Genomic DNA, 15,718 nt, shown 5'->3' with positions numbered 1-15,718 from the left:
CTGAGTGATGTTTATAAGTTTGGTACGTGTTGTGATATTGTAGTTACAAGTTATTTGAAAGTTAATGTTAGTTATGATTTTCACAGTCTTTCTTTGCATTTCACTCACATTGCATATCTCTTCGCCTAATTAGCTCTGAATCCCGCTTCATGTCGTAAACATTCCAATGGGGGGGGCGTTATCTTTGGGTTGGCCAGCCACCATTTTGAAAGCAATGGTGAGGAAAGTGTTATCTTTTTGGGCAGCCGCCATTTTGGAAGTACGCTGACTCACACAGACACACACACTCACATACACATCTTTGTTTAGTAAGTACACTGTTAGTAATTTTTGTTTTTATGCTTTATTATATTCATAATAAATGTTTTGTCATTAATGTTGCATAAGTGAATTTTGCCAACCTCTACACTGTCAAGAACTCCATATCCTTCAACTTATCTAAATATCTACATGGTAATTTTGATTATAGTTATTCATTTAATTTTTAATCAGAGTTCAAAATTTGTAGTTATTACTTTTATGAGACTAATCAATAAATTGGCTGTCTTTTCCCTTGCTTTGAAGGGTTGTGCCCCGAGGTAACTTTAATCAATAAAAGTTATGATTTAGTATAAATATTTAATATTTTATTTTGATGACAAAATGTATTGAATGCCGAAAGGCACACCATTTTTTGGTATCACATTTGATGCATTATTGCACAACAAGTAATTGTGTGTGGTGTCTCACCTTTGTTACTATGGTTACCGGCTATTTAAAGGTCAGAGAAAATCACTTGTTCTAATATTGAAAATAAGGTTGGTTTTCCTATCGATTCTTTAATGATGTTAAAATGATGTTTACACCGAGACATTTGCCAGCTCCCGTCAGCCAATTAGAATCATTTCTGTTGTGGTGATATAATCTAACTTTGATAAATATTGAGGAGTTCACAAGACTCGTAATCAAAAGTGAAACAACATTATTAAAAATAACTAAATAACTATATTAAATACAGTTAAAGTCACTTACTGAAGTTTGTTGTTTTCCCAGGTGAAACTGAGTTTCTGTCTCCAGCAGCTCGAGCTGGTGGAAATGACCATGTCTGTTTTTATATCCAGTCAAATGTGAGACTTTTCCTCCTCAGTAAAACTTCTTGTAAGAGTCTTATCAGCGTTTATAAGAATCAGTTAGTCACACTTCCAGTAATGAGTCGGAGGAAAGTCCTCAGAGCAGCCTTGACCTGAAACTACCTGACATCAACGCCCAGGTGGTAAATTCTTCTGAGATATAAACCAGGGAGCGGCTTGTTAAGTTTCGACTTGAACAGGGCTGAAGGTTTCCTCCCTCGAACGTCTCTATCATTCTCTCTGCATGACGCTGCACTGAACCTCGTCCCGCCCCTTTTCACCAGCTCTTCTCTTACTTCAGACTTTACAGCACCACAGAGTTTAGCACCTTCCACTCGACTTGAGCCCACGCTGCTGCAGCACCCTGCTCATTGGTCGGGTGGAGTTAAAGACCTTTTATTCTGAGCGTTGAATGTGGATCTCTTCAGAGTCCATGTTGTTTTGTTGGTTGTGTCTTTAGTTGCTATGTGTGTGTGATGTTTATCTCCCTCTGCTCCTTGTATCTGCTGATTCCTGCTGACACACACACATACAAGGAGCAGGGTGTAAGATTAATAGGGGCCTCAAGGCTCTTATATACTTCTACGTATCCGTTTCTCGGAGAGGGTTGCACGCAGAGCGGAGAGTCTTTTTGATATTTACCTCTCCGAACACTGTACGTCGAAAAAAATTCACCGCCAAACCCATAGGTGGCGCAACGGAAGACGAGCTCAGAGAAGCCTACCCCAATTTTGGGAAGAAGAAGTCCACGTGTGTCTGTTTATCTCTATCGGCTCGTCCCCACACACTGAACCATGGCAACTAACAGAACTAAATAAAGTGGCACCCAGCGGGTCAAAATGCTGATGTTATCGTTTCTTAGCACAGAGGTTCCCCGGTCTTGTTTCCGAACTGTGTTGCTGATTCCACAGCTTGAAGCTTGAGGCTAGAAGGAGCTAGCTAGCTCCCCCCCAGCTAGCTCCCCTCCCAGCTTCCACACACAGTCAGCAGGGACTCCCGACACTAACTACTACCCAGTGTTTGCTTCTAACCTGGCGGTATTATAGAAACAGTGTCATGATAGAAGTGGAATAAAAGTCGTGACGGCGGGTTTTTGCACTGTTACCACCGCAGTTAGCATGGTTGCTAGCCCGCTAGCCTAGCCTGCTAGCGCCGTTTTGAAAGCTCGTTATAACTGTATGTGACCGTGCACACATGCCCTCAGTGCTCGAACGAGCCACCGTCAGCCGGACAACTCCGCTGGCTTAACACACACGTCACTTTAATCGTAGAATCGTACTTGTGTTTATTGTGAATCAGGAAGTTACAGGTCCGGAAATGACGTCGAACAGAAATGACGTCGTACGGAAATGACGTCATACGGAAATGATGTCGTTCGCGGACCAATCACAGCCAAGAGCTGTCGGTCGGGTCTCCGACACAACACGGAGAAGTTAGAAAAATCAGACCTGTACGAAAAGCTCTCCGTAGCGCTCGGAGAGGGCGTTTCACGACGGATAGGGCGGTCTTATCTGTCCGTTTTTCAAAAACGCAGAACCGTAAATTGGCCTTGAGTGTAATTTTTCAGGAGCTTCCACTTTTTTTCTTTTTTTTTTTTTAAATGTTTAATGGGAAACCAATCACATAACAGAGAAATTAACAGTTGACAGTTATTTCTTTTGTTTTTTACAGAGGGTGAAAAAGAAATCCCTGACAAAAAAGACTAATGACAAAAAAGAACAGTAAGTAAACAAGCAATGCCCTGCATCAACGAAACAGATGAAACAAAAGGACAGGACAAAAAAGAAAAGAAAAAAGACAACAGTGTGTACCCTCCCATTACCCCCCCCCCCCCCCAAAAGGAGTGCATCTAACTAGTTACTCAATCAGATTCTCTTTCAAGATGAGAGACCAAAGGTTGCCAGATTTTAGAATAAATCGAATTCTCTCCAAATGTAAGGTGTCTGTCAAATCAGTCAACCAATGCTTAAATGAAGGGACCTCTCTCTTCTTCCAGTTAAGTAGGATCAGTTTTTTTGCTGTTATAAGGCCATATGTCAGAAGGTGCTTTTGTGCACTATTTAGCTTCCTTAGCCCCTCAGATGTTCCCAGAATTATTAAGGTAGGGTCTGGATCTAGTTGGATCCCCAAAATCAATGAAAAGAAATCAAATATTTCATGCCAATAGTTCTGAAGTTTGGGGCAGAGAGCGAAACTATGAGATAGAGTAACCTCCATGGAGTCACATTTCTCACACAAAGGAGAGACTTCAGGAAATATTTTATGCAGCTTCGTTTTGGAGTAATGAAGTCTGTGCACTATTTTAAATTGAATCAAACAGTGTCGGGCGTTTATAGAACATTCATGGATGTGCTCCAAACTCTCCTCCCACACATTGGGAGGTATCAGGGCTCCGAGCTCTCTTTCCCACTCCTCTTTTATCCTGTCCATCTTAGGAAGGCACAAGTTTTGTAGTATCTCATATAGTTGCGAGACTATGTAGCGTGGATTGGGGAACAGATTAAATAAACTCTCTATCTTGTCGGGGTTTACCTTCTCGAAATTGGGGAGGTGTGTTCTGACATAATACCTTATCTGAAGATATCTGAAAAACTGATTCCTCTGTAAATTAAACCTTTCTTGGAGTTGCTGGAAAGAGGCAAAAGTCCCCTAAGTTACCAACACTACAAATCCCCAATTGTTTCCAGGTGGAAAAGGCCTCATCCAGAGCCGAGGGAGTGAAAGAGGGGTTTGCAGTTATAGGTAGCAGTAATGAAACTGCCTTAAGTTTGAAATGATTCCTCAGTTGTTTCCAAATCTTAATTAAAGCATAAATTACGGGGTTATGTTTAAAACAAAATCTATTGACTGGGACGGGAGATAGTACAGCTCTAATAGAATAAGGTAGACATTCTTCCCGTTCCATCTCTAGCCCATCATAGGGTATTGGGTTGTCATCTAACCAATATGCCATAGAGCGTACCCCAGTGGACCAGTATAAAAATAAAATTAGGCAGGGCTAGCCCCCCATTAGTTTTGTGTTTACAAAGATGGTCCTTCTTTATTCTATGAGACTTGTAATTCCATACAAAGGGGAGAATGATTGAGTCCAATTTAATGAAAAAAGATTTAGCAAGGTAAATAGGTAGGTTTTGAAAAAGATAAAGTAGCTGAGGGAGAAAAATCATCTTAATAGCATTCACTCTGCCCAGCAGAGAAATGGGGAGTGTTTTCCAAAATTGTATATTGTTTGCTTACTTATTTAACAGGGTGGGGAAGTTGGCCTTGTAAAGATCATTATACTTCTTGGTAATTACTATTCCCAAATAAGTTAAACTGTCTGATGCTATTCTGAGAGGAAACTGTTTGAGCCAGTCTTGATCTGTAATTTGTACTGATAGTAGCTCGCTTTTGCCCCAGTTAATCTTGTACCCCGAGAAGTTGAACAGTTGAAAAGTTTTCAAAATTGAAGGAATTGTATCCTAGGCTGCATGGCAAATAACAAAATATCGTTCGCGTACAATGATATTTTATTCTTGGTGTATTCTGTATTGTAACCATGTATATCTGGATGCGAATGAATGGTCTCGGCCAGCGGTTCTATGGCTAACGCGAACAGTAGAGGACTTAGTGGGCAGCCCTGCCTCGTGCCCCTACCCAGCCGGAAAGGGTCAGAAAGAGTTTTATTAATAAGTATTCTGGCCCGGGGTCTATTGTATAAGACAGGGGTGTCAAACTCAAATAAGCAGTGGGCCGAAATCAAAAAATTGCTTCAAGTCGAGGGCCAGAATTTCAACGTTTATTGAAAACTTATTGAAAGAACCTTGGTGCACATATTGAACCTGGAACTAACAAGGCCTATAGAGTATTGCCGATAAAACAACATTAATTATGAAATAAATGAAATACAAATAATAAATAATACATAAATAAATATAAAAGTAATAAAATCAGTTTCATTAATTGCTTTCTGGCTCTATCTGCAGTATTTCCAGAGTAATTTCCAGTGAAAACATTTTCTACAGGCAAACAACAGCCAAAAATAATTGAATTCAAAGAAAAATCAAATGTCCTGTATTAGCAAGAGAAAAAACAGTTTTCCTGCAGCATCTGCGTCTCCCAGAGGCGCAGCTTGGTTTTAAAGACCTCACTGTAGCGTACATGTCAGTGACGACACGCCCCCCCCCCCGAAGCTGCAGGTTGAGCGCATGCAGGTGGCTCGAGATGTCACACAGACACGTTTTATTTCGCAGCTCTGTTGTGCCTTTCCCTTTGCTTTCAATAAACTCACAGATCTCCTCACGCAACTGAAACAATCTTTCCAGCACCTTTCCCTGGTTCAGCCATCGCAACTGTGTGTGATAGGGCAAGTCAACATATTCTGCACCTAACTCCTCCAGAAAAGACTTGAACTGGCGGTGATTTAAACCTTTGGCTCTGATAAAGTTAACCGCTAATGTTATGATGCTCATCACATGGTCATTTTCAAGGCTTTGCCACACAACGACTCCTGGTGTATGATGCAGTGATAAGCTGTCAACTCACTCTTTCCTCACTTTTTTCCTCCTTCATCTTTTCTCGGATCCACCCTTTACATCCGGGAACCTATACTCTGCCTCCCACCTGTCTTGAAAGCTCCTGTTTTCAAATGCCACCTTTCGTGTAGCCATTTTTGGGGAGCGGGATAGTTGAAAGTTGTCACAAGTGATATGTGATACAGACTGTGAGGCGCACGTTCGCGGGACCGTGATTGACGTGCAGACACACGGGCAGTGCATTGTGGGATCTGTCATTCACCATTGACCCGCCCACTCGTCAGCCAATGAGAGCCTGCCATTGGTCTAGAACTGTCACGTGCCCGATCCCGACGTGTTCACTGACCCTCAGGAATTGTCAATACTTATTTTGTATTGAGAACTTGCAAAACACTGCCGGCAGGCCAGCTCTAATAGTAAATAGATTTTATCATGCGGGCCAAATATAATTAATTCGCGGGCCACTAGTGGCTTCGGTCAGCGTCTGAGGCAATATGCCATCCTCCAGATATTCACAGAACCTTTTATATGTGATGAGTTGAGGATTGAATCTCCAATTTCTCTGGGCAGGTGCCTTCTCACCAAGCTGTAATGAAAATGATATCGGACTGTGGTCGGAGATAATAATATTGTGGTATTTTGAATTGTAGGAAAATGGCATTAATTCACCATCAACCAAGAAAAAGTCTATCCTGGTATAGCTATTATTTACTTTAGAGTGAAAGGAGTATTCTTTACCAGTAGCATTAGAAATCCGCCACAAAACAAAAACATTCATATTATCAATATAAGATCTCAGAAGATTAGAGGCCTTGGAAGGTTCCACCCTCTGTGAAGAAGACCTATCCAAGTAAGCGTCCAAAACTAGATTAAAATCACCACCAATTATTAGATTAGTACTGGAGATATCTGGAATCAGATTTAAAACCTTTTTGAAAAATTCTGGATCGTCATTATTTGGTCCATATATATTTAATAATGTTACAGGTGTAGAGTGAAATTCCCCCACAACCATGACATATGTCCCGTCTTTATCTGCTCTTGTAGACAGATGTTTAAAGGGAACCCCCCCTACGGATTAGGATGGCTGTGCCACGAGCCTTAACTGAAAAGTTGGAGTGGTAGATAAGATATGTTGTATCCACCTACACCTGAGCCTAGCATGCGAGTCGTTCTTCAGGTGGGTTTCCTGTAAGAAAATGACCAACCTGCAAAGATTTGAGGTGAGCGAGCACCTTGCCTCTTTTAACTGGCTCGTTAACACCATCAACATTCCATGAGCAGAATGTTATATCATCTCTCTTGTTATTATTATGCATTACGTAGGGTGGTTGCAGGCATCCATCTTTAGACTCTCTCCCCATTCTGCTGGATATGTGTAACTATGAGTTAAATGACACTCCATCCGCCCCCTCCCACCCATTCCCGCCCCCCTCCCACCCAAGACGAGCTTCCACTTTTCAAAGCTTTATTTTGAATAAGTATTTTAAAAATAAAACGTAAAAGTTTAATCAGTTGACGGTAAACTTACATTTCTTAAAACCAGGCCTCAGTCTCTGCTCTCCACAATACTCAAGGCTACAGGAAGAAACAAAGTCTTGATCAGACAAGGAATCATCCGGTTCTGTTAAGTAAGTGTTTGTCACTGTGAGTTCATACGTGAGAGTTTCCAGTGGATAGTTTGGATCCTTCAGTAGAGCGGTCAGCACCTTCACCCCCGAGTCTCCGGGATGATTGTAGCTCAGGTCCAACTCTTTCAGGCTGGAGTGGCTGATCCTCAGGGCCGAGGCCAGGGAGGCGCAGCCTTTCTCAGAGACCATACAGCCTGGCAGCCTACACAAGCACACGCACACTGCAGAGATGGCGCTGCTCTGCTGGCGACATGGAGAAGGGCTCCTGTTGCATGTCCTTTGTTTGTTTGTCATGTCCCCGTTTAATGTCTGGCTTCGGTGGATTAAATGCGCAGATTTATTGGAGATGACAGCTCATGCTTTGAGCTGTATGATGCGTGTACGTGGAGTGAATTGGCGAGGAATTAAGGCACTGGTGTTGGCGTGGATGATCCTGGCCGGACCCGTCACCCAATGCATGGCGGAGGATCCTATCAATAACAGCGGCCTGAGGACATACAGCTGTTTAGAGCTGCTGGGACTGCGGGAGAGCGGCGCACTACCATCGCCTGGTCTTGTGCAGGATGTCCCTGGCGGACTGTGCCGACACCAGGGGGGAAAGTATCGGCGAAGCAGGGCTAGGAAGCGTGGCAGGAGAGGCGGCATTAGACGGCGCATACAATCAGCCACCAAGCTACCGCTACCGCCAATGCTCCTATGCAATCCCCGCTCCCTTAAAAATAAAATGGATGATCTGCGTCAACAGGTGGGAGCCTGCTATGAATATCGGGAGTCGGGCATTATGGCTTTTACGGAGACTTGGTTCGGTAAGGATGTTCCGGACAATTTTATTCAGATTGAGGGGTTTTCCCATGTACGTTTGGACAGAGACGCAAACTCAGGTAAACTCCGCGGAGGGGGCGTGTGTATCTACATCAATGACAGATGGTGCCGAAACCTTGCAGTGAGGGACAGAATATGCACCCCCGATTTAGAGCTTTTGTGTGTCACCTTGCGGCCACACTATCTCCCCCGGGATTTTACCAATTTGTTTGTGTGCGTTGTCTATGTCCCACCCAGCGGTAATGCGGGCAGGGCAGCAAATCTAATCGCAGACTGTGTTCACCATCATCTAGAAAGCAAGCCTGATGCCCCAATGATGATACTTGGGGATTTCAATCATTGCAGCTTAAATAAAACGCTGCCAGGATTTGACCAATATGTGAAGTGCAGCACCAGGAATAATAATATACTGGACAAATGTTATGGGAATATTAAAGATGCATATACTGCCAGAGCCAGACCTCCACTTAAAAACTCAGACCATAACGTAATTCAGCTGCTTCCCACATATCGGTCTGTTTTTAAATCTACCAAACCGGTCACTCAGACGGTGAAGGTATGGACTAATGATAAATTGGAGGAGCTGAAGGGATGCTTCCTTTGTACGGATTGGGATATCTTTCTCAAGGATACGGACATAGACAGTGCTACAGAAGCAACTACTGATTACATCAATTTTTGCATTGAGTCTGTCATACCCACAAAGACAATTAAACGGTATCCCAACAATAAATCTTATTTTACCCCTGACATTATGGACTGTATTAAAAGGAAAAAAGGCGCTTTCAAGTTGGGGGATAAAGCGGCGGTCCGAGCGGCCCAAAAGGACCTAAATCTGAAGATAACAGCAGCGCGCCATCAACATAAAGAACGGGCAGAGCAAAACTTGGCGGAATGCAATACTAAGAAACTTTGGGACTCAATTAGACATATGACGAACATGGACGCGAAAAAGAAACCTCTGTTTGCTCATAACGAAATGACCAGGGCAAATGAACTGAACAATTTTTATATGCGTTTTAATGTTGATAACAGTGCAGATTGTGCCGATGTTTTAGAATCTGTGATTTGTGATTTAAATGTGGATAGGATTGTAATTGATCTGGAAACAGTCATTAAAACTTTTAAAACTATTCAGATTAAAAAGGCAACAGGTCCAGACGGCCTGTCAGCTTTTATTTTGAAATCTTTTGCAGAGGAACTGTCCCCGGTCTGGGTGAAACTATTCCAGTTTTCCATGGACACTTATACAGTGCCAAGACTATGGAAAAAATCTATTATACTACCCATACCTAAAAAGATCAGTCCCCAGGAGGACAATGATTACCGGCCGGTGGCCATCACCTCAAATGTTTTTAAATCATTATTGAAGATCATGATAGAGAAGCTTCGAACAGCTGTGCAACCAGCGCTTGATAAATATCAATTTGCCTACACCAAAAACCGCAGCACAAGTGATGCCATAGCGACTGTAATGCATCTTGTTCTGAAGCACCTAGAAAATCCAGCTGGATATGCTAGACTTCTTTTTGTTGATTTTAGTTCCGCTTTTAATCTCATTCAACCACACATTCTTTTGAAGAAATTAGTTCAGCTAAATGTCAATCCTTTCTTAATTCGGTGGTACTATTCTTTTTTATCGAATAGGCCACAGAAGGTTAAGTTTAACTCAGCTTTGTCTGATCTGGCTGTATGCAGCACTGGTGCCCCCCAGGGGTGTGTTAGTTCACCTTTTCTGTACACGTTGTATACTAACGACTGTGTCAGTTCTGAGCCAAATCAATTCACAGTAAAATTTTCTGATGACACTGTCATACTTAGCCTGCTCACCAAACATACTAATTTGAGTGTTCATCAACTTGCGGTTGACAAGTTTGTCAACTGGTGTGATGCCCACTCGCTGCTCATTAATACAACTAAAACTGTTGAGATGTTGTTGGATCCTAGATCAATGGGAGACCAGAGCCCTGTGGCTGTCCATGGCCAGGACATTGTGCAGGTCAAAACATTCAGGTACCTTGGTGTCCATGTTGACAGCGATTTGAGATGGGGCACACAGGTGGCCAATGTTTGTGCCAAAATTCACCAACGTCTCCATTTCCTACGTAGGCTCAGAGTATTTGGAGTTTGCAAAAATATTATGCTAATTTTTTATAGAGCAGCAATTTAGTCAATACTCCGCTATGGTATCACCAGCTGGTTTGGTAACCTATCTGTTAAATCTAGAGCTGAAATCTCAAGCCTTGTCAAAACTGCTGGCAAGATTATGGGAATAACACCCCCCCTAAATCCACAGGACCTTTTTGAGCAGGCGACGATCAGACAGGCAAATGCCATTTTAACAGATAGTTCTCATGTGCTGAATAGTGAATATACTCTCCTGAACTCTGGAAGGAGATATAGGCTTCCCTTGTGCAGGCACAATCGATACAAACATTCCTTGGTGCCTGTATCAACCAAACTTCTCAACAGCAGGAAATGATTGCAATGTTTCTGTATATGTATACGAACATAGGCTATGTGTATATGGAAATGAATGTATTATGAGTCAAACTATGGACATACTGTATGTGAGTGAACGGATTAATGTATGCTTGAGGTTATGTGATGCTGATATGAATGTATATTTATGATTACAGTTAGAGTAGCGGTGTGGAAGCATGTGAATGCGTTCACGTCGGCTTGCTGCATGTGCAGGATTGTCCAGTGGTCTGTTTACTCCACCAGACTTTTAACTTGATGTTCTTTTTGTACTGTATGTGTTTTTATGTATGCAACATGTTCCCTGTCTTCACGACAAATTTCTCCCTGGTGGAGACCAATAAACTAACCTAACCTAACCTAACACGCACACGCACACGCACACGCACACGTACACACACGCACACACACACACACACACACACACACACACACACACACACACACGCACGCACACACACACAAAGGAGTGTCAACCAGCTTGTGACGGTCATCAGATGATGAAATGAACGAATCCTCACCTGAGAGTCTGCAGGACACAGTTTGGACTCTCCAGTCCAACACAAAGACCCTTCACTCCTGAATCCTGCAGGTCGTTGTCACTCAGGTCCAGCTCCTTCAGATTAGACGAGTCGGAGCTGAGAACCAAAATCAGAGCTTCACAGATGTTGTCCGATAGATTGCATCTACTCAGCCTGAGAAGGTTTTCAGATCAAACTGATTAAATAAACAGATAAAACCACATTTTGATACAGCTGAGGATTGTAGTTTTCTGTTTACTAACACATTCACACACACACACACATGCACACACACATAGGAGTATCAACCAGCTTGTGACGGGCATCAGATGATGAAATGAACGAATCCTCACCTGAGACTCTGCAGGACACAGTTTGGACTCTCCTGTCCAACACAAAGATGCTTCACTCCTGAATCCTGCAGGTTGTTGTCACTCAGGTCCAGCTCCCTCAGCTTAGACGAGTGGGAGCTGAGAACCGAACCCAGTTCTTCACAGATTTTGCTCGATAGATTGCAGCCACTCAGCCTGAGAAGGTATTGGTCAGATCAAACTGATTAAATAACAGATAAAAGCTGAGGATTGAAGTTTTCTGTCTATTAACAGTAATTTTTTGGAGGCCTTGTCCGCACGCACACGCACGCACTCACACACAGATAGGAGTGTCAACCAGCCTGTGACGGGCATCAGATGATGAAATGAATGAATCCTCACCTGAGACTCTGCAGGACACAGTTTGGACTCTCCTGTCCAACACAAAGATGCTTCACTCCTGAATCCTGCAGGTTGTTGTCACTCAGGTCCAGCTCCCTCAGCTTAGACGAGTGGCAGCTGAGAACCGAACCCAGAGCTTCACAGATGTTGTCCGATAGATCACAGCTACTCAGTCTGAGAAGGTATTGGTCAGATCAAACTGATGAAATAACAGATAAAAGCTGAGGATTGTAGTTGTCTGTCTACTCACAGTAATTTGTTGGAGGCCTTGACCACTGGTATCAGCCTGAGGAGACCCGCCACTGAAGTACAGTATTTCTCCAAGTAAAACACCTCCAGCGTGTCTTCCGATGACAGGAGGATGAAGACCAGTGCGGACCAGTCAGCAGGAGAAAAATATCTATCAGACAGACTTCCTGAACTCAGGTTCTGCTGGATCTCCTTCACCAAGGAATCGTCTCTCAGCTCATTAAGACAGTGGAATAGATTGATGCTCCTCTCTGGGGATGTATTGTCCCTTATCTTGTCCTTGATGCACTGGATCGTGGGTTGATGGTCGGTCTGAGGGAACCCTTTGGATGTTTTCAACAGATGCTTTAGAAGATCCTGATTGGTCTGCAGGGAAAGACCCAGGAGGAAGCGCAGGAACAAGTCCAGCTGCCCATTTGAACTCAGCGCTTTCTGAATTGCAATCTCGTGGACCTCAGTTATGGGTTTTCTCCTGCATAGCGTACAGGGAACTCCCGGTTTCAGTTTCTGCTCCGACAGTATGTTCTTGTTGTCGTTAATGAGTGACATCACAACATGCAGGGCAGCCAGATACTCCTGAAGGGTCAGGTGGACAAAGCGGTACATCTTCTCCTTATCGTTGTCCTTCCACTTACACACCTCTTTAAAGACCTCTGTGAACACTCCAGCGTTCTGTGACACTTTGCGTAAATTAATGCCACTGTCTTTCAGATCTGTCTCGTAGAAGAGGTTGCCCTTTTCCAAACGGTTGAATGCTAGTTTCGCTAAGGACTTGATGTACCTGATGCTCCTTTTTGTCAGCTTGATTTGATACAGCAGGAATACTGTGTACATCTCCGTCAACGTTGTGGGCAGATCTATGTTCGCTTGGCTTTTCAAAACATCCTGCAAAACTGTAGAAGTGATCCAGCAGAAAACTGGGATGTGACACATGATGAACAGGCTTCGTGACGCCTTGATGTGGGCGATGATTCTGCTGCCTTGTTCCTCATCGGGGAATTTTTTCTTGAAGTACTCCTCCTTCTGTGGGTCACTGAATCCTCTCACCACTGTCATTCCTTTGATAAAATCCCGAAGGATCTGACTGGCGGCTGCAGGTCGTGTGGTTATCCATACCCGGGCAGAGGGAAGCAGGTTCCCACTGATCAGGGAAGTCAGCAGAACCTCCACTGAGGTCGACTGTGTCACATCAAAATCAACTGGCTGAGGTTCACGTCGTGTCAAATCCATCTGAAGGCGGCTTTCGTCCAATCCGTCCAACACAAACAGAAGTTTATATGGACTGTTGTTAAAGTCGCAGCTTCCTGATGCCTGTAGTTTAGCAAAGATACGGTTCAGATCTTCGTCGGTGATGTCTCTGGTTTCCCAGATACATCGATGAATCAGCTCTGCCAGGCTGAACCTTTCCCCCTTCAGTTGATTCAGTTCGCTGAAGCTAAAGGGGAATATCAGATGCACATCTTGATTTTTCCTTCCATTGGCCCAGTCCAACACAAACTTTTTCACGAGGAATGTTTTGCCAATTCCTGCAACTCCAGTCGTCAGCACTGTTCTTAATGGTATACCAATGGGACTCTTGAATATGTCACTGGGGTCGATGGGTTTCACTGCTGACGTCCTGGAGTTCCTGATCAGCATGATCTGATGCTGTTCGTTGATTCGCATTTCCCCCCCGTCTGTGATGTAAAGCTCTATGAAGATGTCTTTCAGGCACTGCTCTTCTGTCTTCTCAGCCATACCCTCTTGAACACACATGAACCTGCTCTTGAAATGCGTATGCATCGTGCGTTGAAACTGTTGGGTCTGTTTTTCTAGAGGCTGAAGCTCGTGCATCTCCACATCTGCAAGAAACAAAATGACCAAATTTCCTGAAGTCCCCAAACCGATGGTTGTGAGACACTTTAAATCCAGTTTCCTCACATTTCAATTAATTAAGATTTCTGATCCCTGCCTGTAAAGCCAGATCTGACCCCAGGTCTCTCAGCACATTGAGCGTTACTGTGACCTCACAGACTAACTTCTGCACAACAGTCATCAAAAGATGACTGAGGGTTTGAGTGGACCCACTGATCCAGATCCATGAAGCTCAGCCTCAAGGAGCTTTCACCTGTCACCTTAGTTGTTTCTCTTTTTACTTTCACTCCTTGCTATGACCCGGTCTGGATCCAATACTTTGACTCACTAGGCTTCATGTGGCATCCGACAGTCAACTGGATTAGAAAGGGACACAACCGGACTTTTAAGAAAGATCTGCAGAGACATCTTCCTCTGCCCGTCATGTTGGCCTCACAAAGAACATCTTACCTTCAGGTCTGCTGCTGGTGGCTGGACGGCGAGGAAGAAGAGGAGCCCGCGATGGGATAGAGGAAGCTCCTGTGTCTTATTACAAAAACACAAGATGCCTCTTTTTACAATTTACAGTTGATATTATACCAACATTTAGCGTTTTGAAGAACATCTCTTTGTCTTTCCACGTGTTACCTTTTAGTTCTGAGCTCCTGTCTGACAGATACTGGACGAGGTCATACATGCTCATCTTCCCCAAAACCATCTTGGCCAGCTCCACGGCGTGATGAGAGTATTTCTGCACCATCAGCTTCACTGCATCCAGCCGGTCCGCCTCCTCCAACTTGTACCACGGGATCGGGCCGAAGCCGCTGTAGATCTCCAGCTGGTACAGGTGCCACCTGAAGGCCTCAAAATCTACATGTACCAGCCTCTCCAGGGTTTCCAAGAGCAGATCCTCAACTGTCACCATCGCTGCTTCCTGATTGGATCAGAACATCGTTTTCCACTTTTCTAATGGGTTCCATACAGAGTCATGTTTTCTTAGTCTTAGCAAAACCAGTGTTTATCTCCAATAGTGCTTTTGTTCAATTTGAATTCAACAGCTCCTTGTGGGGATTTTTGATTCATGGTTCCTCCATGTGATTTCTCTGCAGAGTCACAGGAACATTACAGTGTTGAGCAGGAGCTTAATGTTGATTGGTTGATATTTACTGTCATTGTGACGTGTTGCCTTCAAACAGATTCTGTCTGTGTTGTGTGATTGGTGCTGTGTTACCAGGTGGGTTCAGGGGTGACGTGTCAAATCTCAATCTTTATTCCCTCTTCATCTCGACAGGAACTTCAGGAAGATCCTAAAATAAAGAAATCAACTTCAACTTAATTGTCACCATTATGGAAAATCCAAGGTGGGAAGTAACAAAGTACAAATACTTGGTAACATCAAGACAGATTTCAACCTAAATGGACAATAACACAGAAGATTCCTTGTCAACTCACACATACCAGAAGTCTGTTAGGAATTTCAAACTTTTAACTATAGGTTGTGTCTGAAAGAACTCGTAATAATAAAGCTAGAGGTAGTTTTAGCTAGATATAATGCACATACAAATTAATTTAATAACCGTTGCTGTTTAGTGCCAATAATGTATCTTTTAGTTGTCCTCATAATTAACTTCTTGGATATTAAAGCATATTTTCATTAGCTGTATTCAACATCAGACAGAATTCAAGGAGCTGTCCTTTCTGGGGCAAAGTCAGTATGACATTGTTTAGTTTCGAGGATGCGAATGTTTACACATTCACAGTCAAGATTGTTTTGATGGAGCAGACACACACAATAATAGGTTCTCAAACCATAATGGCACAGACTCTTTTCATAAAGGCGGAAGG

The 15,718-nt window shown here is 43.3% G+C and overlaps 1 protein-coding gene across 1 annotated transcript; it reads right to left on the bottom strand.

Moving 5' to 3' along the window:
- Positions 1-7,134: 7,134 nt before the first annotated feature.
- LOC133006020 (NACHT, LRR and PYD domains-containing protein 3-like) lies at positions 7,135-14,798 on the bottom strand. Its single transcript, XM_061075635.1, has 5 exons — positions 14,522-14,798; positions 12,042-13,881; positions 11,079-11,252; positions 7,283-7,456; positions 7,135-7,201 (listed from the first exon to the last, which is right to left on the bottom strand). Exons 1-5 carry the CDS (start codon positions 14,796-14,798, stop codon positions 7,135-7,137), a joined length of 2,532 nt encoding a protein of 843 aa, XP_060931618.1.
- Between the last annotated feature and the right edge of the window lie 920 nt (positions 14,799-15,718).

This window comes from Limanda limanda, chromosome 1 (assembly GCF_963576545.1).
Source record: "Limanda limanda chromosome 1, fLimLim1.1, whole genome shotgun sequence".
Classification (NCBI taxonomy): Eukaryota; Metazoa; Chordata; class Actinopteri; order Pleuronectiformes; family Pleuronectidae; genus Limanda; species Limanda limanda.
The sequence above is the reverse complement of the archived record's forward strand: the minus strand, read 5'-3'. Positions and strand labels throughout refer to the sequence as shown.